Below are 25,288 nucleotides of genomic sequence, written 5' to 3'. Positions count from 1 at the left end.
TAAATTTCGTTGTTCATTTCTTGGGCAATGACAATAAAACTTTTCTATTCTATTCTATTATATTCCACCTAGAGAAGAGCAGCGTCGGCCGTCTCCGCTTTGAGAAGAGCTGCATCGGTCGTCTCGGGAGGAGCTTTATCGGTCGTCTCCGCCTTGAGAAGAGCAGCGTCGGCCGTCTCCGCTTTGAGAAGAGCTGGATCGGTCGCCTCCGCCCCAGAGAAGAGCTTTATCGGTCGTCTCCGCCTTGAGAAGAGCTGCATCGGTCGCCTCCACCCTCGAGAAGAGCTTTATCGGTCGTCTCTGCCTCGAGAGGTGCTGCATCGGTCATCTCCGCCTTCAGAAGAGCTGCATCGGTCGTCTCCATCTTGGGAGAAGCTGTTTCGGTCGTCTCCGCCTCGAGAAGAGCTGCATCGGTCCTCTCTGCCTTGAGAAGAGCTGCATCGGTCGTCTCCACCTTGAGAAGAGCTGAGTCGGTCGTCTCCACCTTGAGAAGAGCTGCATCGGTCGTCTTCGCTTTGGGAGGAGCTGCATCGGTCGTCTCCGCCTTGAGAAGAGCTGCATCGGTCATCTCCGCCTCGGGAGGAGCAGCATCGGTCGTCTCCGCCTTGAGAAGAGCTGCATCGGTCGTCTCCGCCTTGAGAAGAAATGCATCGGTCGTCCCTGCATTGGTCATCTCCGCCCTCGGGAGGAGCTGCATCGGTCGTCTCCGCCTCGGGAGGTGCTGCATCGGTCGTCTCCGCCCCCGAGAAGAAGAGCTTTATCGGTCGTCTCCGCCTCGGGAGGTGCTGCAACGGTCGTCTCTGCCCTCGAGAGGAGCTGCATCGGTCGTCTCCACCTTGAGAAGAGCTGCATCGGTCGTCTCCACCTTGAGAAGAGCTGCATCGGTCGTCTCCGCCTTGAGAAGAGCTGTATCGGTCATCTCTGCCTCGGGAGGAGCTGCATCGGTCGTCTTCGCCTTGAGAAGATCTGCATCGGTCGTCTCCGCCTCGGGAGGAGCAGCATCGGTCGTCTCCGCCTTGAGAAGATCTGCATCGGTCGTCTCCGCCTCGGGAAGAGCTGCATCGGTCGTCTCCGCCTTGAGAAGAGCTGCATCGGTCATCTCCACCTCGGGAGGCGCTGCATCGGTCGTCTCCACCTCGGGAGGAGCTGCATCGGTCGTCTCCGCCTCGGGAGGAGCTGCATCGGTCATCTCCACCTCGGGAGGAGCTGCATCGGTCTTCTCCGCCTTGAGAAGGGCTGCATCAGTTGTCTCCACCACGGGAGGAGCTGCATCGGTCATCTCCACCTCGGGAGGCGCTGCATCGGTCGTCTCCACCTCGGGAGGAGCTGCATCGGTCGTCTCCACCTCGGGAGGCGCTGCATCGGTCGTCTCCACCTCGGGAGGAGCTGCATCGGTCGTCTCCACCTCGGGAGGCGCTGCATCGGTCGTCTCCACCTCGGAAGGGCTGCATCGGTCGTCTCCACCTTGGGAGGAGCTGCATCGGTCGTCTCCACCTTGAGAAGAGCTGCATCGGTCGTCTCTACCTCGGGAGGCGCTGCATCAGTCGTCTCCACCTCGGAAGGATCTGCATCGGTCGTCTCCGCCTTGAGAAGGGCTGCATCGGTCGTCTCCACCTCGGGAGGCGCTGCATCGGTCGTCTCCACCTCGGGAGGAGCTTTATCGGTCGTCTCCACCTCGGAAGGAGCTGCATCGGTCGTCTCCACCTTGAGAAGAGCTGCATCGGTCGTCTCAACCTCGGGAGGCGCTGCATCGGTCGTCTCCACCTCGGGAGGCGCTGCATCGGTCGTCTCCACCTCGGGAGGAGCAGCATCGGTCGTCTCCGCCTTGAGAAGATCTGCATCGGTCGTCTCCGCCTCGGGAGGAGCTGCATCGGTCGTCTCCGCCTTGAGAAGAGCTGCATCGGTCATCTCCACCTCGGGAGGCGCTGCAACGGTCGTCTCCACCTCGGGAGGAGCTGCATCGGTCGTCTCCGCCTCGGGAGGAGCTGCATCGGTCGTCTCCACCACGGGAGGAGCTGCATCGGTCGTCTTCACCTTGAGAAGGGCTGCATCGGTCGTCTCCACCTCGGGAGGCGCTGCATCGGTCGTCTCCACCTCGGAAGGGCTGCATCGGTCGTCTCCACTTTGGGAGGAGCTGCATCGGTCGTCTCCACCTCGGGAGGCGCTGCATCGGTCGTCTCCACCTCGGAAGGGCTGCATCGGTCGTCTCCACCTTGGGAGGAGCTGCATCGGTCGTCTCCACCTTGAGAAGAGCTGCATCGGTCGTCTCTACCTCGGGAGGCGCTGCATCAGTCGTCTCCACCTCGGAAGGATCTGCATCGGTCGTCTCCGCCTTGAGAAGGGCTGCATCGGTCGTCTCCACCTCGGGAGGCGCTGCATCGGTCGTCTCCACCTCGGGAGGAGCTTTATCGGTCGTCTCCACCTCGGAAGGAGCTGCATCGGTCGTCTCCACCTTGAGAAGAGCTGCATCGGTCGTCTCAACCTCGGGAGGCGCTGCATCGGTCGTCTCCACCTCGGAAGGATCTGCATCGGTCGTCTCCGCTTTGAGAAGGGCTGCATCGGTCGTCTCCACCTCGGGAGGCGCTACATCGGTCGTCTCCACCTCGGGAGGAGCTTTATCGTTCGTCTCCGCCTCGGGAGGTGCTGCAACGGTCGTCTCTGCCCTCGAGAAGAGCTGCATCAGTCGTCTCCACCTTGAGAAGAGCTGCATCGGTCGTCTCCACCTTGAGAAGAGCTGCATCGGTCGTCTCCGCCTTGAGAAGAGCTGCATCGGTCGTCTCCACCTCGGGAGGAGCTGCATCGGTCGTCTCCACCTTGAGAAGAGCTGCATCGGTCGTCTCCACCTTGAGAAGAGCTGCATCGGGCGTCTCTGCCTTGAGAAGAGCTGCATCAGTCGTCTCCGCCTTGAGAAGAGCTGCATCGATCGTCTCCGCCTTGAGAAGAGCTGCATCAGTCGTCTCCGCCTTGAGAAGAGCTGCATCGGTCGTCTCCGCCTTGAGAAGAGCTGCATCGGTCGTCTCCACCTTGAGAAGAGCTGCATCGGTCGTCTCCGCCTTGAGAAGAGCTGCATCGGTCGTCTCCACCTTGAGAAGAGCTGCATCGGTCGTCTCCGCCTTGAGAAGAGCTGCATCGGTCGTCTCCGCCTCGGGAGGCGCTGCATTGGTCGTCTCCACCTCGGGAGGCGCTGCATCGGTCGTCTCCGCCTTGAGAAGAGCTGCATCAGTCGTCTCCGCCTTGAGAAGAGCTGCATCAGTCGTCTCCACCTTGAGAAGAGCTGCATCGGTCGTCTCCGCCTCGAGATGAGCTGCATCCGCCTTGAGAAGAGCTGCATCATTCGTCTCCACCTTGAGAAGAGCTGCATCGGTCGTCTCCACCTTGAGAAGAGCTGCATCGGTCGTCTCCGCCTTGAGAAGAGCTGCATCGGTCGTCTCCACCTTGAGAAGAGCTGCATCGGTCGTCTCCGCCTTGAGAAGAGCTGCATCAGTCGTCTCCGCCTTGAGAAGAGCTGCATCGGTCGTCTCCACCTCGGGAGGCGCTGCATCGGTCGTCTCCGCCTCAGGAGATTTATTTAAAAATAAATAAAACATCTCCGGTTAAATTCATTTCGTTTGTTGAATAAGAGGCGTTCTAGCGCTGAAATGTGTTGTTTTATAAAATCAAGCTGAGTGCTCGTTGGCGCCGCTATCAGAAGGACACAGTGTTCTATTGTGGCTCGCTCACAGTCTTCACTGAGATGCGCGCTTCAATCTATTGCCGATGTGGAGACTTTCTATTCGTTGAAATCTTACAAAACAAAATGCACACAAACGCCCTGCCTGATATACAACCACTGATGAACATATACGGTTTTGATGAAGAAAAAAAAAAACGATACGAGTGCGGATTAGAACCCAGAACCTCTGACACGCTTTGCAAAAGTTCTACCACTAGACCATTACAGTACACAAAATAAATTAAAGTATCAATGGATTTCCAATGTACAATTGAAATTGATTTCTGGACATCGTAATGTTATTTTTCCCGAAAATTGTATTGTATGTATTGTATCTGATTTAACATTATGTAGCAACCTCCCCCCGCCCATGTTGATGACATCAGCGCGGGCTAGCCGTCGACACATCGCTGGGCCTCTGGGGCGTTCTTTCACTACGCATTACAATTTGATTGGCTGATAACACACGTCAGTCAAAGTTATGATCAAATGAAAATGGCAGCTTCCACGGAAGGCTAGCTATATTACTAGTGCTGGTCCCCGAGCTGCGTTCAGATGACATATGGAAAATCCAGCTCAGACAGAAAATAACCACATTCTTTCTGGAAATATAATCGTAACGTACTGATAGACTTGAATTTAGACATGTTCAGACACTATTTAATTTAATTATGAAAAAAATATATATTCGTGATTTTGACAGGCCAGCAGAGAAGGCCCTGCTGGCTCAGATGGCACACCACCGATTAAAATAAATATTCGTTTAATAATTAGTTAGTTGTGTTCATTTGTTGTCTTGTCAATCAGTTGTTGAAACCTCAGTTGGACCTTTGTCAACTCTGTCAGTTTTTGTCATATTATGATATTATGTCTGATTTACATAAGAACATTGGTTATATATGTTTAACATTAAAAAGGAGGGTAGAGAATTAAGGAATTTAGGAACTGGGTTGTTCATAATAACCCTAACCCAGGGAAAAAAATTAAAGAATTCAGTAAAGAATCCTTTACTGAACACCATTATTACATAATTGAAGACTTTACACTGTTGTTGGATGGATCGAATTCAAATAGAATGCTTTTTATTCATCTGATGGAGTTGGCAAAAAAATAAGTTATGAAGTGAATAAATTATTTTTTTATTTTAGAAAAAACATTTTCATAAAAACCTATTCCCATATATGGTTCATTAGCTGAGAGCCTTGTCTGTAATTATATCAATGTATAATAAAGTATTATTGTCCCTTATCTAAAGAATCAGTGCTATAGTCTACACTAGTATAGAGAGATAGATATAGATAGATCGAGTATGTGTTCTCCTCGTCTGTGTGCTGGAAGAGCCCCTTCCCTCGCTGTCTCCACCCCCTCGTGTCTCTGCCCACTCCGTCATGGACTGACCTAGACTCTTCATCATCCTCATCCTCATCCTCAGCGCGAACAATAGAGGACCGCGGAGGGCCTGCGCTGCTCTCCTAGGATTATCGCAGAAATATAGCGATGATCGACAGCGTCGAGCGGACAGCACACGACTGAAGAACGGAATACACACAGCAGCGCGTATATCTGAACGGTTTGGTGAAAGATGGCGAACGACTCGCCCGCTAAGAGCCTGGTGGACATAGACCTCGCCTCTCTGCGCGTGAGTGCTCTTCTCACACACACACACACTCGGTCTCCGACAGGCCTCATGCATCAGTGTGTTTCCGTGAGATCGAGCTGTGTTAACTCTAAAGCTCGAGCTGTGTGTAACTAATGCTCATTGTTACAGTGTTGCCCTTTGTTCGGCGCGCGCTGTTCTCGTGTAAAGCGATAATAACGGCAGCGGAGCGACACACTCGAGCTCATCGGCTCTGCCACACACACTCATGCGTGTAATCATCATAAAGTTTCTCTTATTAACCGATGTGGTGGTCATTTGTGTGATTTCAGGACCCTGCTGGCATTTTTGAGCTGGTGGAAGTGGTCGGCAATGGCACCTATGGACAAGTATACAAGGTCGGTCTCGGTTGATTCTTCAAATATTTACATCGATCTTTACAGCACCTTCGAAACTGCTCGATCACTGTTTTACATGGGTATAAAATGAATGTTAAAGACGAGTTTTCTCATGTCAGCCCTGATGGGTGTGATCTGCTGCGCATGCGCATGCGCACTCAATGCGACAAACATGACATTGATTATAAACTCGCTTTGAAGCAGCAGAACGCCACGCCAGTGTTCCTCTGCGTTCATAACGCGTCCTGGTGAAGAAGAACAGCTCTGGTCTCGGTGTTCCTGATGCTGTGTCTGCCGTGTGGAAGAAGAGCTGACACTTGTCCCAGCATCGCTGTTCTGCCTCATTATTTGATAGATTTTTTGTTTGTTTAAAAAAACAAAGCAAAATAACTGGTATAGTGAATAGCAGGATCACATGCATTCCCCCAGGGGTGCTCAACACTGTCAGGCGATGAAGGCTGAACGCTCACTACGGCACGAGATGGAGATTTCCGTTCAGAATAACTTACTTCTGCTTCTAGTTTAGTTGTTAAAGTAGCCAGAGTATGCTCCTGTTTTTGAGTGATGTAGTATATGATATATACTTTAATTGGTTTATATTAATAAGGTTAATAATGCAGTGCTGTTGGTGCTAGTCCACCCCAAAGTGAACAATGTGTCGTTCCTAACCCACATGACCCTTCGTCTGCACACACACACACACAACACGTTCTGTCTCTAATGAACCCTGAGGTGTCGTCTCCAGGAAAGTCCACATCTTCAGGAGTTTCCTTTGGGCCTGGTTTCACAGACGGGTTTAGATTAAGCCAGGATTAGGGCTTTTTAATTAGGACACTTAAGTAGCTTATATAAATGTGCCTTAGAAAACCCCATCACTGGACATCTGAACACAACACCGGCACTGGCGTATAGAACACACAACACCGGCACTGGTGTATAGAACACACAACACCGGCACTGGCGTATAGAACACACAACACCGGCACTGGCGTATAGAACACACAACACCGGCACTGGCGTATAGAACACATAACACCGGCACTGGCGTATAAAACACACAACACCGGCACCGGCGTATAGAACACACAACACCGGCACTGGCGTATAGAACACACAACACCGGCACTGGCGTATAGAACACACAACACCGGCACTGGCGTATAAAACACACAACACCGGCACTGGCGTATAGAACACACAACACCGGCACTGGCGTATAGAACACACAACACCGGCACTGGCGTATAGAACACACAACACCGGCACTGGCGTATAGAACACACAACACCGGCACTGGCGTATAGAACACACAACACCGGCACTGGCGTATAAAACACACAACACCGGCACCGGCGTATAGAACACACAACACCGGCACTGGCGTATAGAACACACAACACCGGCACTGGCGTATAGAACACAAAACACCGGCACCGGCGTATAGAACACACAACACCGGCACTGGCGTATAGAACACACAACACCGGCACTGGCATATAGAACACACAACACCGGCACTGGCGTATAGAACACACAACACCGGCACTGGCGTATAGAACACACAACACCGGCACTGGCGTATAGAACACACAACACCGGCACCGGCGTATAGAACACACAACACCGGCACCGGCGTATAGAACACACAACACCGGCACTGGCGTATAGAACACACAACACCGGCACTGGCGTATAGAACACACAACACCGGCACTGGCATATAGAACACACAACACCGGCACTGGCGTATAGAACACACAACACCGGCACTGGCGTATAGAACACACAACACCGGCACTGGCGTATAGAACACACAACACCGGCACTGGCATATAGAACACACAACACCGGCACTGGCGTATAGAACACACAACACCGGCACTGGCGTATAGAACACACAACACCGGCACTGGCGTATAGAACACACAACACCGGCACCGGCGTATAGAACACACAACACCGGCACCGGCGTATAGAACACACAACACTGGCACTGGCGTATAGAACACACAACACCGGCACCGGCGTATAGAACACACAACACCGGCACCGGCGTATAGAACACACAACACCGGCACCGGCGTATAGAACACACAACACCGGCACTGGCGTATAGAACACAAAACACCGGCACCGGCGTATAGAACACACAACACCGGCACTGGCGTATAGAACACACAACACCGGCACTGGCGTATAGAACACACAACACCGGCACTGGCGTATAGAACACACAACACCGGCACTGGCGTATAGAACACACAACACCGGCACTGGCGTATAGAACACACAACACCGGCACTGGCGTATAGAACACACAACACCGGCACCGGCGTATAGAAGACACAACACCGGCACTGGCGTATAGAACACACAACACCGGCACTGGCGTATAGAACACACAACACCGGCACTGGCGTATAGAACACACAACACCGGCACCGGCGTATAGAACACACAACACCGGCACTGGCGTATAGAACACACAACACCGGCACTGGCGTATAGAACACACAACACCGGCACCGGCGTATAGAAGACACAACACCGGCACTGGCGTATAGAACACACAACACCGGCACTGGCGTATAGAACACACAACACCGGCACCGGCGTATAGAAGACACAACACCGGCACCGGCGTATAGAACACACAACACCGGCACTGGCGTATAGAACACACAACACCGGCACCGGCGTATAGAACACACAACACCGGCACCGGCGTATAGAACACACAACACTGGCACTGGCGTATAGAACACACAACACCGGCACCGGCGTATAGAACACACAACACCGGCACTGGCGTATAGAACACACAACACCGGCACTGGCGTATAGAACACACAACACCGGCACTGGCGTATAGAACACACAACACCGGCACCGGCGTATAGAACACACAACACCGGCACTGGCGTATAGAACACACAACACCGGCACTGGCGTATAGAACACACAACACCGGCACTGGCGTATAGAACACACAACACCGGCACCGGCGTATAGAACACACAACACCGGCACTGGCGTATAGAACACACAACACCGGCACTGGCGTATAGAACACACAACACCGGCACTGGCGTATAGAACACACAACACCGGCACTGGCGTATAGAACACACAACACCGGCACTGGCGTATAGAACACACAACACCGGCGTATAGAACACACAACACCGGCACTGGCGTATAGAAGACACAACACCGGCACTGGCGTATAGAACACACAACACCGGCACTGGCGTATAGAACACACAACACCGGCACTGGCGTATAGAACACACAACACCGGCACCGGCGTATAGAACACACAACACCGGCACTGGCGTATAGAACACACAACACCGGCACTGGCGTATAGAACACACAACACCGGCACTGGCGTATAGAACACACAACACCGGCACTGGCGTATAGAACACACAACACCGGCACCGGCGTATAGAACACACAACACCGGCACTGGCGTATAGAACACACAACACCGGCACCGGCGTATAGAACACACAACTTCATGATTCCTCTCCGCTGAACATGTCTGAACTGAGCTGCGTTTAATATTAATGATGAAAGTAGAATGCTCTTTTATGAAGTTATTTTACTTGAGGACTTATTTAGTAAGATTATGCCTCAAAAGAAATTTTTATCATATGTTAATAAAAAAATAATATATAAATACTCTGCTTTAAAAGTACCAAATAGTCATAAACACAAAAAGACGCATTGATAACCGTTTATCATCACAGCCTCTGAATCGCAGAGATACCCACCTAGTGTTCATCAGCTAGTGCACTAGTGTTAGTGCACTGTACACTACACTAGTGTTGTCAAAAATATCGATATTTCGATAAATATCGATACTGAAATATCTGAACGGTACCAATACTAATTTCCCGAAGTATCGATACTAGCCGAGCTTTCACTTTCACTTCTCTCCAAAGGCGCGTTGACAAACACCACACGTGACCACGCACTCGTCTCATTCGCTCTGGTTAAATAGCAAGTGAAGTGAATGGAAAGATGGCGAGGGCGGCGCCCCCGCGACCGGCTTTGGTTGATTGATAAAGAACACCGCGAGTAGGCATGTCGGAGTCGGAGAATAGCGTGGACACGCGCTACACACCGCGAGCGGGCATGTCAGAGAATAGCGCAGACACGCGCTTCACACTGCGAGCGGGCTGCAGGCACCCAAAAGATTGTTTGACAATCAATAATCCCTCACATCACTCATTTAAAAAAATTATTTTATAGGTGAAAACAGACTTAAGGAACAGGCTCCAGGGGTACCATTTAGCAAGCATAGGCTACGCTCAGCATCAGGGGTGTTTGTTGTTTGGACAGACCTTTCCCCACTGCTAAAAAAATCCTAAAGGAAACACTGTAACTCTTCTCATTTTAACTTTTCTGAAACATAAACCTAGATGGCCTAGTATTGTTGTTGAAATGAGTCTGTGTTGTCTCGTTTTTTCACCGTAATTCTTAAAGTTAACATAATCTGACTGAGGAATCAGTAAATATTTTAACTGTGGTCAAATGTAAATTAACTTGTGCCTATTTAACTTTATTCAGAAAATTATTATTTAATTCTGCAATTTGCCTTCATTAGCGATTATCATCAATTTGATTACATAGATATTAATTAAACTAACAGCTAGACAATGGCATCTCTGAATTCAATAATGAAATGCCTTTAACTGGAAATTTTATGTTTAATCTTATTATTATACATTACTGACACTCTATCCTCCAATTTGATACTGTTAAGTGCTTTTTTGTTGCAGTAGGCTATATTTTAATCTTTGATAACAGTAGGTTATATACAAATACAACGGGTAATGTTACCCCTGGTCCAATTAAAAAATATTAACAAGAACTCAGGACATTTTTGTTCATGTAAAATATACCTCATTGTCATGTTCTAGACTTGTTATATTTAGCTTTAAATAAAAAAAATATCCCTTTAATATAGTGGCAGTTTTTCTCTCTGTGGTATCGAAAATGGTATCGAATATCGATATTTTTCAAGGTATCGTATCGAAGTTAGAAATTCTAGTATCGTGACAACACTACACTACACTGCTCTCCTAGTGTGTTCATCAGTTATATTCAGTGTTCATCAGCTAGTGCACTAGTGTTAGTCTACTGTACACTACACTGCTCTCCTAGTGTGTTCATCAGTTATATTCAGTGTTTATCAGCTAGTGCACTAGTGTTAGTGCACTGTACACTACACTGCTCTCCTAGTGTGTTCATCAGTTATATTCAGTGTTCATCAGCTAGTGCACTAGTGTTAGTGCACTGTACATTACACTACTCTCCTAGTGTGTTCATCAGTTATATTCAGTGTTCATCAGCTAGTACACTAGTGTTAGTGCACTGTACACTACACTGCTCTCCTGGTGTGTTCATCAGTTATATTCAGTGTTCATCAGCTAGTACACTAGTGTTAGTGCACTGTACACTACACTGCTCTCCTAGTGTGTTCATCAGTTATATTCAGTGTTCATCAGCTAGTACGCTAGTGTTAGTGCACTGTACACTACACTGCTCTCCTAGTGTTCATCAGTTATATTCAGTGTTCATCAGCTAGTACTCTAGTGTTAGTGCACTGTACACTACACTGCTCTCCTGGTGTGTTCATCAGTTATATTCAGTGTTCATCAGCTAGTACTCTAGTGTTAGTGCACTGTACACTACACTGCTCTCTTAGTGTGTTCATCAGTTCCCTTTCAAAAGCTACAATCGATGCTGCGCTGCTTAGCGCATTGGGAACGTCTTTAATCGTGACCTGCTGTGAATATAGTGTGTAAACACGTCGATGGAATCGACCGGAAGTAATATAGCCTCGGTCAGTGACGTCATCGGCGCGCACCCGCGACGCGAGGCTATAATTAGATGAGCCGCAGGTGCATCGTCAGGTCTTTTGTCTTTAGAGATCTCTCTGTGTTTGGTGTGCAAGCATTTATCTCCTCTCTATCTACTACAGATCTTTGTTAGGAGTTATTTAGTTTATCACTGACAGTGTGCAGATTTTCTCTTTCTCATCTCTCTACGATCTAAAAAGAGTTTAGAAAAAGTGAAAGAGAAATGTGTCAAAGGAGTAAGCGCTGTGTCCCTCCATGTTCTCGTCCTATTCAGAACTGGATACACACGCTCACTGCTTTGTTGGTTTGGGAAAGAGCGTGCTGCCCTTGCGTTTGAGCATGGTGAATTCAAGCACAGTGGAATGTTCACAGTTAAAGTGCTTCGCGTTCGCTTTGCTTATTTCAAAGGGGTGGCACCCACAATGCGATTGTGTGGCTCGCGTGTCGATCTGGCTGAGGAGCGAGAGACGGGTGCGTCCTTTTCGCTTGCTCTCTCTCCAGATCGCGATGTCCTTTTGCCTGACTACCGAAGCGTGCCTCGGCGCTTCTTCGGCTCGGGCAGAGGACACGTTAATCTCGTGAGTTTGCCGCCTACGAGCGTTCCTCCCGTGATGATAAGGAGAACTGCTCCTAACTATCAAGTAGATCGTGTTGCAAATTCAACATCATGATTGGATCTTCACGATCGATCTTAAAGACGCATATTTTCACATAGAAATATTGCCACAACACAGGAAGTTCCCGAGGTTTGCTTTTGGGGGCGAAGCCTACCAATATCGGGTTCTTCCATTCGACCTAGCCGTGTTACATAGACGATTGACTGATACTGGCACAGTCTCAGGAGCTTGTGCTTTCGACATCAATATCGATCCACGCTTCTCTCTATGGGGTTGAGTTGCAACGCCAAGAAGAGCGTTCACTCTCCAACGTGCTCGGGGTTTAAATGGGACCATTTTTAAACACCCTAAAGCAACATCTGGCTAGGTCAGGATAGGTCTCATGGCAGCTGCGTCCACAGGGATCCCTCTGGGCCTTTTGCACATGAGACCACTTCAGTTGTGGCTCAAATTCCTCAAGGGCAAATAGAGGCAAGAGCACGCATTGGGTGCTTTGTGTCCTTTCTAAAAATCCATGTTTATGGTAAGTCACGCGCTGAACGCTTCGTGTACTTTCTAAAATCCATGTTTATGGTAAGGGTTACGCGCTGTAGCTTCGTTCCCTTTCTACGTGGTTCAGACCCCGGTTCCTCACCTTGGGTCCCACTCTTGGTGCGTCTTCTCGTCGCATAATGCTAACGACAGACGCCTGCCTGTCGGGCTGGGTAGCGGTCTTAAGTGATCGTCCAGCCCAAGGGTTTGGGGAGGCATCATCTTGACTAGCAAATCAATTGCCTCAAGTTGATGGAATATGTATTTCTGGCCCTGAAATACTTTCTCCCTCAGTTGAGAGGCTGTCATGTCCTAGTGCTAGAGTGGCAGCCTCTTACTTAAATCACCAGGGAGGTCTACGCTCACGCAATCTGTACAGAATAGTGAGGCAGATTTTCTCTGGGCCCCGGAAAAGTTCCTGTCACTCAGGGCAGTGTACATTTCCAGGGCATCTGAATGTGGGAGCAAATTTACTGTCCGGACAGAAATTACCAATGGGGGAATGGAAATTCCACCCAGATGTAGTAAAACAGATCTGGACCAGATTTTATGAAGCGGAGGTGGACCTCTTCGCCGCCCAGCGGACAGCGCAATGTCTCCTCTTCTCTCGGAGTCACCGGGATGTGATGGTGCACACATGGCCCAAAATGCGCCTGTATGCGTTTCCTCCAGTGGCTCTGCTCCCAGGAGTTCTAGCCAGAGTTCGCCAGCAAGGGTCTTGCCTCTTACTGATAGCGCTGCGTTGGCCGAACAGAGTATGGTTCTTGGAGATATTTCTGTCCTCAACGGCTCGCCATGGGCGATTCCGGAGAGGAGGGATCTTCTCAGGCGGAGGGTACGATATTCCATCCCAGGCCCAACCTGTGGAATCTTCATGTTTGGCCCCTGATGGGTACCAACTGAGGGACACTGGGCTTTCGCCTGCCGTTATTGAGACCATTCTAAGTGTTAGGACTCCCTCCACTAGAAAGAGTTATGCCAACAAATGGGGTGTCTTTGAAAGGTGGTGTGTTGTACATAATGCAGATCCGGTCAACTGCCAGATTGCTTCAGTTCTGGATTTCCTGCAGGAAAAATTATCAACAGGTACATGCCCCGCCACTCTCAAGGTTTATGTGGTCGCTCTTTGGCTTGCCACGCCTTGGTTGACGGGGTGCCACTCGGGAGACATCCTCTGCTCGCTCGCTTCAATATTGGGGCCAGATGACTGAGGCCTCCCGTAAGAACCAAAGATCCCTTCGTGGGACTTAGCAATAGTCCTAGAGGGTCTGGTTGAGACCCCCTTTTGAACCTCTAGAGTCATTGTCTGATAAACTTCTGACCATAAAGATGTTTTTTTCTTATGGCTATAACCTCTTTAAAAAGAATCGGGCACATGCAGGCTCTGTAAATATCGCCATCCTGATTAGACTTTGCCCCAGGAATGGTGAAAGTGATTTTGCATCCTCATCCTGATTACCTGCCTAAGGTTCCATTCTCGGCTGTACATCTGGTCACTCTAGAGGCCTTCCGCAGCATCGATTGTAGCTTTTGAAAGGGAACGTTCCGGGTTACTTGACTGTAACCCTGTTCCCTGAAAAAGCGGAACGAGATGCTGCGCTACTTTGCCGTGCTGATGATGTCCCAGGACTGCTCTTCAGACAAAATATCCTGACGATGCACCTGCGGCTCATCTAATTATAGCCTCGCGTCGCGGGTGCATGCCGATGACGTCACCGACCGAGGCTATATTACTTCCGGTCGATTCCATCGACGTGTTTACACACTATATTCACAGCAGGTCACGATTAAAGACGTTCCCAAAGCGCTAAGCAGCGCAGCATCTCGTTCCGCTTTTTCAGGGAACAGGGTTACAGTCAAGTAACCCGGAACGTTATATTCAGTGTTTATCAGCTAGTACACTAGTGTTAGTCTACTGTACACTACACTGGTCTCCTAGTGTGTTCGTCAGTTATATTCAGTGTTCATCAGCTAGTACACTAGTGTTAGTCTACTGTACACTACACTGCTCTCCTAGTGTGTTCATCAGCTAGTACACTAGTGTTAGTGCACTGTACACTACACTGCTCTCCTAGTGTTCGTCAGTTATATTCAGTGTTCATCAGCTAGTACACTAGTGTTAGTCTACTGTACACTACACTGCTCTCCTAGTGTGTTCATCAGTTATATTCAGTGTTCATCAGCTAGTACACTGGTGTTAGTGCACTGTACACTACACTGCTCTCCTAGTGTGTTCGTCAGTTATATTCAGTGTTCATCAGCTAGTGCACTAGTGTTAGTCTACTGTACACTACACTGCTCTCCTAGTGTGTTCATCAGTTATATTCAGTGTTCATCAGCTAGTGCACTAGTGTTAGTGCACTGTACACTACTGCTCTCCTAGTGTGTTCATCAGTTATATTCAGTGTTCATCAGCTAGTACACTAGTGTTAGTCTACTGTACACTACACTGCTCTCCTAGTGTGTTCATCAGTTATATTCAGTGTTTATCAGCTAGTGCACTAGTGTTAGTGCACTGTACACTACACTGCTCTCCTAGTGTGTTCATCAGTTATATTCAGTGTTCATCAGCTAGTACACTAGTGTTAGTCTACTGTACACTACACTGCTCTCCTAGTGTGTTCATCAGCTAGTACACTAGTGTTAGTGCACTGTACACTACACTGCTCTCCTAGTGTTCGTCAGTTATATTCAGTGTTCATCAGCTAGTACACTAGTGTTAGTGCACTGTACACTACACTGCTCTCCTAGTGTTCGTCAGTTATATTCAGTATTTATCAGCTAGTACACTAGTGTTAGTGCACTGTACACTAAACTGCTCTCCTACTGTGTTCATCAGTTATATTCAGTGTTCATCAGCTAGTGCACTAGTGTTAGTCTACTGTACACTACACTGCTCTCCTAGTGTTCATCAGTTATATTCAGTGTTCATCAGCTAGTACACTAGTGTTAGTCTACTGTACACTACACTGCTCTCCTAGTGTGTTCATCAGTTATATTCAGTGTTCATCAGCTAGTACACTAGTGTTACTGCACTGTACACTACACTGCTCTCCTAGTGTGTTCATCAGTTATATTCAGTGTTCATCAGCTAGTACACTAGTGTTAGTCTACTGTACACTACACTGCTCTCCTAGTGTTCATCAGTTATATTCAGTGTTCATCAGCTAGTACACTAGTGTTAGTCTACTGTACACTACACTGCTCTCCTAGTGTGTTCATCAGTTATATTCAGTGTTCATCAGCTAGTACACTAGTGTTACTGCACTGTACACTACACTGCTCTCTTAGTGTGTTCATCAGTTATATTCAGTGTTCATCAGCTAGTACACTAGTGTTAGTTTACTGTACACTACACTGCTCTCCTAGTGTGTTCATCAGTTATATTCAGTGTTCATCAGCTAGTACACTAGTGTTACTGCACTGTACACTACACTGCTCTCCTAGTGTGTTCGTCAGTTATATTCAGTGTTCATCAGCTAGTACACTAGTGTTAGTGCACTGTACACTACACTGCTCTCCTAGTGTGTTCATCAGTTATATTCAGTGTTCATCAGCTAGTACACTAGTGTTAGTGCACTGTACACTACACTGCTCTCCTAGTGTGTTCATCAGTTATATTCAGTGTTCATCAGCTAGTACACTAGTGTTAGTTTACTGTACACTACACTGCTCTCCTAGTGTGTTCATCAGTTATATTCAGTGTTCATCAGCTAGTACACTAGTGTTACTGCACTGTACACTACACTGCTCTCCTAGTGTGTTCATCAGTTATATTCAGTGTTCATCAGCTAGTACACTAGTGTTAGTCTACTGTACACTACACTGCTCTCCTAGTGTTCATCAGTTATATTCAGTGTTCATCAGCTAGTACACTAGTGTTAGTCTACTGTACACTACACTGCTCTCCTAGTGTGTTCATCAGTTATATTCAGTGTTCATCAGCTAGTACACTAGTGTTAGTGCACTGTACACTACACTGCTCTCCTGGTGTGTTCATCAGTTATATTCAGTGTTCATCAGCTAGTACACTAGTGTTAGTCTACTGTACACTACACTGCTCTCCTAGTGTGTTCATCAGTTATATTCAGTGTTCATCAGCTAGTACACTAGTGTTAGTCTACTGTACACTACACTGCTCTCCTAGTGTGTTCATCAGCTATATTCAGTGTTCATCAGCTAGTACACTAGTGTTAGTCTACTGTACACTACACTGCTCTCCTAGTGTGTTCATCAGTTATATTCAGTGTTCATCAGCTAGTACACTAGTGTTAGTGCAGTGTACACTACACTGCTCTCCTACTGTGTTCATCAGTTATATTCAGTGTTCATCAGCTAGTACACTAGTGTTAGTCTACTGTACACTACACTGCTCTCCTAGTGTGTTCATCAGTTATATTCAGTGTTCATCAGCTAGTACTCTAGTGTTAGTGCACTGTACACTACACTGCTCTCCTACTGTGTTCATCAGTTATATTCAGTGTTCATCAGCTAGTGCACTAGTGTTACTGCACTGTACACTACACTCCTAGTGTGTTCATCAGTTATATTCAGTGTTCATCCGCTAGTACACTAGTGTTAGTGCACTGTACACTACACTGCTCTCCTGGTGTGTTCATCAGTTATATTCAGTGTTTATCAGCTAGTACACTAGTGTTAGTGCACTGTACACTACACTGCTCTCCTAGTGTTCGTCAGATATATTCAGTGATTATCAGCTAGTACACTAGTGTTAGTCTACTGTACACTACACTGCTCTCCTAGTGTGTTCATCAGTTATATTCAGTGTTCATCAGCTAGTACACTAGTGTTAGTCTACTGTACACTACACTGCTCTCCTAGTGTGTTCATCAGCTATATTCAGTGTTCATCAGCTAGTACACTAGTGTTAGTCTACTGTACACTACACTGCTCTCCTAGTGTGTTCATCAGTTATATTCAGTGTTCATCAGCTAGTACACTAGTGTTAGTCTACTGTACACTACACTGCTGACTGCTCTCCTAGTGTGTTCATCAGTTATATTCAGTGTTCATCAGCTAGTACACTAGTGTTAGTGCACTGTACACTACACTGCTCTCCTAGTGTGTTCATCAGTTATATTCAGTGTTCATCAGCTAGTACACTAGTGTTAGTGCACTGTACATTACACTACTCTCCTAGTGTGTTCGTCAGTTATATTCAGTGTTCATCAGCTAGTACACTAGTGTTAGTGCACTGTACACTACACTGCTCTCCTAGTGTGTTCATCAGTTATATTCAGTGTTCATCAGCTAGTACACTAGTGTTAGTGCACTGTACACTACACTGCTCTCCTAGTGTTCATCAGTTATATTCAGTGTTCATCAGCTAGTACACTAGTGTTAGTGCACTGTACATTACACTACTCTCCTAGTGTGTTCGTCAGTTATATTCAGTGTTCATCAGCTAGTACACTAGTGTTAGTGCACTGTACATTACACTGCTCTCCTAGTGTTCGTCAGTTATATTCAGTGTTCATCAGCTAGTGCACTAGTGTTAGTCTACTGTACACTACACTGCTCTCCTAGTGTTCGTCAGTTATATTCAGTGTTCATCAGCTAGTACACTAGTGTTAGTGCACTGTACACTACACTGCTCTCCTAGTGTTCGTCAGTTATATTCAGTGTTCATCAGCTAGTACACTAGTGTTAGTGCACTGTACACTACACTGCTCTCCTGGTGTGTTCATCAGTTATATTCAGTGTTCATCAGCTAGTGCACTAGTGTTAGTCTACTGTACACTACACTGCTCTCCTAGTGTTCGTCAGTTATATTCAGTGTTCATCAGCTAGTACACTAGTGTTAGTGCACTGTACACTACACTGCTCTCCTGGTGTGTTCATCAGTTATATTCAGTGTTCATCAGCTAGTGCACTAGTGTTAGTCTACTGTACACTACACTGCTCTCCTAGTGTTCGTCAGTTATATTCAGTGTTCATCAGCTAGTACACTAGTGTTAGTGCACTGTACACTACACTGCTCTCCTGGTGTGTTCATCAGTTATATTCAGTGTTCATCAGCTAGTACACTAGTGTTAGTGCACTGTACACTACACTCATCTAGAGTATGATTACGGCAATGAGTCGGTCCTGACACGTGTTTTCTAACTCCAATTGAGTGTACAATGTCTTTAAATGCCAATCCCAATGCATCTTTTTCATTATCTGAGATTCTTCGCGGAAGACGCGAAGAATCTCTCCGCCCCTCCCGGTTTTCGAGATTTCCACTCAGAACCGCTTCTCCCCTCTTCGCGAAACGGAACGCGATGCTGTGATTATCGGCGATTCAATTGTTCGGAACGTCCACGCTACGTCAGGTAAAAGTAAGGTGCGTAGCCACTGTTTTCCTGATGACCGTGTTTCTGATATCGCTGCGCGAATACCCGAGATCTTGAACGGTGACGAGCGCGTCGGAGCTGTCGTCTTGCACGCAGGAGTGAACTACGTGAGGTTGCGGCAGACGGAGGTTTTGAAAAAGGATTATAGGAACCTAATCGAGACGGTACGCACCGCATCGCCTGAAATAACGATCATCGTGTCTGGGCCGCTTCCCACGTATCGACAAGGGCATGAGAAGTTTAGTAGATTATTCGCGCTAAATGAATGGTTAATGTTATGGTGCAATGAGCAGAAACTGCTCTTTATAAATAATTGGAATCTGTTTTGGGAGCGTCCTAGGCTCTTCCGCGCTGATGGCCTACACCCAAGTAGAAATGGAGCGGATCTTCTGTCGGATAACATCTCCAAGACGTTAAAGACCGTTTGACTAGTTACCAAAAATCCAAATCACAGTCTCTGCTGCACCAAATTAATTGATATAAATACTAGTGTAGAACATTTAATAGAAACTGTGTCTATTCCTCGTTTAGTGAGATCAAATAATAAATCTATTGTAGGATCTAGGAAAAATCTAATTGTGATTAAAACAGAAAATCTCAATATTAGTGAACAAAAACAATTTCTAAAGCTAGGTCTTCTAAACATTAGATCGCTTACACCTAAGGCGGTTATTGTAAATGAAATGGTCACTGATAACAGCTTCGATGTACTCTGCCTTACTGAAACCTGGCTTAAACCAAATGACTATTTCGGTCTTAATGAGTCCACTCCGCCAGGATATGGTTATAAGCATGAGCCCCGTCTGATTGGTCGTGGCGGCAGTGTTGCAACAATCTATAGAGATATTCTTAATGTTACTCAGAAAACAGGCCACAGGTTTAATTCGTTTGAAGTACTTGTATTAAATGTTACGCTCTTAGATGTAAGGAAAAAATCCCTATTATCTCTAGCCTTGGTTACCGTATATAGACCGCCAGGGCCTTACGCTGATTTCCTAAAAGAGTTTGCAGATTTTCTCTCAGATCTATTGGTCAACGTCGATAAAGCATTAATTGTTGGAGATTTCAACATACACGTAGATAATTCAAATGATGCGTTAGGGGCTGCGTTCACAGATTTATTAAACTCCTTTGGGGTCAAGCAAAACGTCACCGGACCAACTCATCGTCTTAATCATACACTCGATTTAATTATATCATATGGAACCGATCCAACCGATATAGATATCATTCCACAAAGTGATGGTGTCAGTGACCACTTCCTGGTAACTTGTTTATTACGGACTACAGTACTATGTCATACTGCGCCGCGTTACCGACCAGGCAGAACAATCCTTCCATCCACCATAGATAATTTATCAAATTGCTTATCTGATTTGTCTCAGTTACTGCCTGAACCCAAACAAACAGACGAATTAGAGGAAGTAACTAGCAGTATGAGCACCATTCTCTCTAGAACATTGGATATTGTTGCACCCATTAGATTAAAAAAGGTCAGAGAGAAAAGTAAAGCACCATGGTACAACAATACTACGCATGTTCTAAAGAGAGAAACCCGTAAATTAGAGCGTAAATGGAAACAAACTAATTTAGAGGTCTTTAGAATCGCGTGGAAAGACAGTATGTCACGTTATAAAAAGGCCCTAAAAGCGGCAAGGGCTTAGCATCTCCGCAAACTAATAGAAAACAACCAAAATAATCCAAGATTTTTATTTACCACCGTGGCTAGACTAATAAATAAACAAACGTCACCTGACCAAAATATTCCGTTACAGTTTAGCAGTAATGATTTCATGAACTTCTTCACTGAGAAAATAGAAAGCATCAGAACCACAATTGTAAACACTCAATCTTCAATCGCGCCTTATAAATCAGCCTCAATTATCACCCCGCAAGAACAATTACAGTGCTTTACAACTATAGGACAGGAAGAGCTAAATAAACTTATTACTGCATCTAAAACAACAACGTGCTTATTAGATCCTATACCAACTAAACTACTGAAAGAAGTGTTACCTGTAGTGGAAGAGCCTCTACTCAATATTATTAACTCGTCTCTATCTTTAGGTCACGTTCCAAAAACATTTAAACTGGCAGTTATAAAACCACTCATTAAGAAGCCACAATTAGACCCACATAATCTAGCAAATTATAGACCCATTTCAAATCTTCCATTTATGTCTAAAATACTAGAAAAAGTTGTGTCCGCTCAACTGGGCTCTTTTTTGCAAGAAAACGATATCTATGAAAAGTTTCAGTCTGGATTCAGGCCACATCATAGCACAGAAACTGCGCTCGTTAAAATCACTAATGATTTACTTTTAGCTTCAGACCAAGGCTGTATCTCAATACTAGTTTTACTTGATCTTAGTGCTGCGTTCGATACTATAGATCACACAATACTCTTAGATCGACTACAAAATTATACTGGCGTTCAAGGACAAGCATTAAGCTGGTTTAGATCATACTTATCAGACCGCTACCATTTTGTCTATTTAAATGGAAAAAAATCGATCATAACTTCAGTAAACTATGGAGTGCCGCAGGGATCTGTGCTAGGCCCTCTATTATTCTCAATATATATGCTGCCACTTGGAAATATTATAAGGAAACATGGAATTAGTTTCCATTGTTATGCTGATGACACTCAATTATATATTTCATCACGGCCGGATGAAAACGCTAAATTATCAAAATTGACAGAGTGTGTTAAAGATATAAAAGATTGGATGACACGTAATTTTCTTCTATTAAATCCAGACAAGACGGAGGTACTACTCATCGGTTCAAAAAACCGCCCACAAAACCTCTCACAATACAACTTTAACATAGTAGGATGTCCTGCTACTTTATCCTCTACAGTAAAAGACCTGGGTGTCATACTAGACTGCGACCTGTCTTTTAAAAATCATATTTCATATGTTACAAAAACGGCATTTTTCCACCTTAGAAACATTGCTAAGCTACGTAATATGCTGTCAGTTTCTGATGCAGAAAAGTTAGTTCATGCATTCATGACCTCGAGACTAGATTACTGTAATGCTCTATTAGCTGGTTGTCCTGCATCCTCAATAAACAAGCTACAGTTAGTCCAAAATGCAGCTGCTAGAGTTCTTACCAGATCAAGAAAATATGATCATATAACACCGATCTTATCATCTCTACACTGGTTACCTATAAAGTTCCGTATTAATTATAAGGTATTGTTACTGACTTATAAAGCCCTAAACGGTTTAGCTCCAGTCTATTTAACGGATCTTCTATCGCCCTATAATCCATCGCGCTCTTTAAGATCGCTAAATTCTAGGCTTTTGGTTATACCTAGGATATCTAAGTCCACCAAAGGAGGGAGAGCATTCTCACATTTAGCTCCAAAACTATGGAATAGCCTTCCTGATACTGTTCGTTGCTCAGAGTCGCTCTCCCAGTTCAAAACTAGATTAAAGACGCATCTCTTTAACCAGGCATTCATATAAATGTTTTAATCTTACAGTTAAATCCGGCCTCTAGTTCATAACCGCCAGAGGAGAACTGGCCCCCGACTGAGCCTGGGTTCTCCCAAGGTTTTTTTTTCCTCCATTAGGTCACCTGATGGAGTTTTTCGTTTCCTTGCCACTGTTGCCTTTGGCTTGCTCAGTTGGGGATATTCAATTTAATTAATCAATCAATATTACTATTGATTAGCATTACCAAACATGGACGTTTTATTATTATTTTAATTTAATACTGTGAAGCTGCTTTGATACAATCTGTATTGTGAAAAGCGCTATACAAATATTCTTGACTTGACTTGACTTGACTTATCTATGTGTATATTAGTACTTTATCTGCAGCCAATACTAATTCTGATAGAAAGTCAGCAAATTCTTTGATAAAGTCTGTATGGTGCCCTGGTGGCCTGTATACAGTAGCCAGCAGAATTTTCAGACGTGATTTATTGTTTACACTATATATTTTTACATTAAGCACCAACACTTCAAAAGAATTATATTTAAAGCTAGATTTCTTAGTGGTTTTGAAAATATTACTATAAATTACAGCAACACCTCCTCCTTTGCGTGTCAGACGAGGTTCATGTTTATAACCGTAATCTTGTGGGGTTGACTCATTTAAAGCAATGTAATCGTTTGGTTTTAGCCAGGTTTCTGTTAAACACAGCACATCTAGGTTATAATCTGTAATCTTATCATTAACTATTAGCGCTTTTGAATTAAGAGATCGAATATTCAGCAACCCAAGCTTTATCATTTGCTCATCCGTATTATATCTGTTTTTTATTTGTTGAACATCAATAAAAAATTTAACCTTAGATGGGTTTGAACGTTTTTTCAATTTCCAAATTCTGGGAACAGACACAGTCTCTATATGATGATATCTAGGAGAAAGAGTCTCTATATGATGATATCTAGGAGAAAGAGTCTCTATATGATGATATCTAGGAGAAAGAGGCTCTATATGATGATATCTAGGAGAAAGAGGCTCTATATGATGATATCTAGGAGAAAGAGTCTCTATATGATGATATCTAGGAGAAAGAGGCTCTATATGATGATATCTAGGAGAAAGAGGCTCTATATGATGATATCTAGGAGAAAGAGGCTCTATATGATGATATCTAGGAGAAAGAGGCTCTATATGATGATATCTAGGAGAAAGAGTCTCTATATGATGATATCTAGGAGAAAGAGTCTCTATATGATGATATCTAGGAGAAAGAGTCTCTATATGATGATATCTAGGTGAAAGAGGCTCTATATGATGATATCTAGGAGAAAGAGTCTCTATATGATGATATCTAGGAGAAAGAGTCTCTATATGATGATATCTAGGAGAAAGAGTCTCTATATGATGATATCTAGGAGAAAGAGTCTCTATATGATGATATCTAGGAGAAAGAGTCTCTATATGATGATATCTAGGAGAAAGAGTCTCTATATGATGATATCTAGGAGAAAGAGTCTCTATATGATGATATCTAGGAGAAAGAGTCTCTATATGATGATATCTAGGTGAAAGAGTCTCTATATGATGATATCTAGGTGAAAGAGGCTCTATATGATGATATCTAGGTGAAAGAGTCTCTATATGATGATATCTAGGTGAAAGAGTCTCTATATGATGATATCTAGGTGAAAGAGACTCTATATGATGATATCTAGGTGAAAGAGGCTCTATATGATGATATCTAGGTGAAAGAGTCTCTATATGATGATATCTAGGTGAAAGAGGCTCTATATGATGATATCTAGGTGAAAGAGTCTCTATATGATGATATCTAGGTGAAAGAGTCTCTATATGATGATATCTAGGAGAAAGAGTCTCTATATGATGATATCTAGGAGAAAGAGTCTCTATATGATGATATCTAGGTGAAAGAGTCTCTATATGATGATATATAGGTGAAAGAGGCTCTATATGATGATATCTAGGTGAAAGAGTCTCTATATGATGATATCTAGGTGAAAGAGTCTCTATATGATGATATCTAGGTGAAAGAGACTCTATATGATGATATCTAGGTGAAAGAGACTCTATATGATGATATCTAGGTGAAAGAGGCTCTATATGATGATATCTAGGTGAAAGAGTCTCTATATGATGATATCTAGGTGAAAGAGGCTCTATATGATGATATCTAGGTGAAAGAGTCTCTATATGATGATATCTAGGTGAAAGAGTCTCTATATGATGATATCTAGGAGAAAGAGTCTCTATATGATGATATCTAGGTGAAAGAGTCTCTATATGATGATATCTAGGTGAAAGAGTCTCTATATGATGATATCTAGGTGAAAGAGGCTCTATGTGATGATATTTAGGTGAAAGAGTCTCTATATGATGATATCTCGGTGAAAGAGGCTCTATATGATGCTATCTCGGTGAAAGAGGCTCTATATGATGATATCTAGGTGAAAGAGTCTCTATGTGATGGGATTTATCTGAACTTGGTGACGTGAGGCTGCTAACAGACGGTCGGTTAAGCCAGTCTGTCTGCTTCCTGACCTGAGGCCCAGATTGTCATATCATGTGAAGAGGGAAACAGGACCAGGCCTGGACTTGTGTTGTGGAGTGACGACAGTGAAGAGGGAGACAGGACCGGGCCTGGACTTGTGTTGTGGAGTGACGACAGTGAAGAGGGACAGAGGACCAGGCCTGGACTTGTGTTGTGGAGTGACGACAGTGAAGAGGGAGACAGTACCAGGC

At 45.3% G+C, this 25,288-nt stretch overlaps 1 protein-coding gene across 3 annotated transcripts in view; it reads left to right on the top strand.

Moving 5' to 3' along the window:
• The first annotated feature begins 5,078 nt into the window (after positions 1-5,078).
• Positions 5,079-25,288, top strand: part of LOC307001466 (mitogen-activated protein kinase kinase kinase kinase 4-like) — a 147,071-nt gene continuing 126,861 nt past the window's right edge. For 2 of the 3 annotated variants that reach the window (XM_079617973.1, XM_079617972.1), the window contains exons 1-2: positions 5,085-5,351; positions 5,642-5,707. In XM_079617973.1, the coding sequence (XP_079474099.1) occupies positions 5,295-5,351; positions 5,642-5,707 (123 nt within the window). In that variant the 5' untranslated portion in view covers positions 5,085-5,294. Of the gene's footprint in view, positions 5,352-5,641; positions 5,708-25,288 lie in introns of all 3 variants that reach the window. The other variant, XR_013798245.1, reaches the window with a different exon arrangement.

Source organism: Phoxinus phoxinus (assembly GCF_949152265.1).
Source record: "Phoxinus phoxinus genome assembly, chromosome: 7".
NCBI lineage: Eukaryota > Metazoa > Chordata > Actinopteri > Cypriniformes > Leuciscidae > Phoxinus > Phoxinus phoxinus.
The sequence above is the reverse complement of the archived record's forward strand: the minus strand, read 5'-3'. Positions and strand labels throughout refer to the sequence as shown.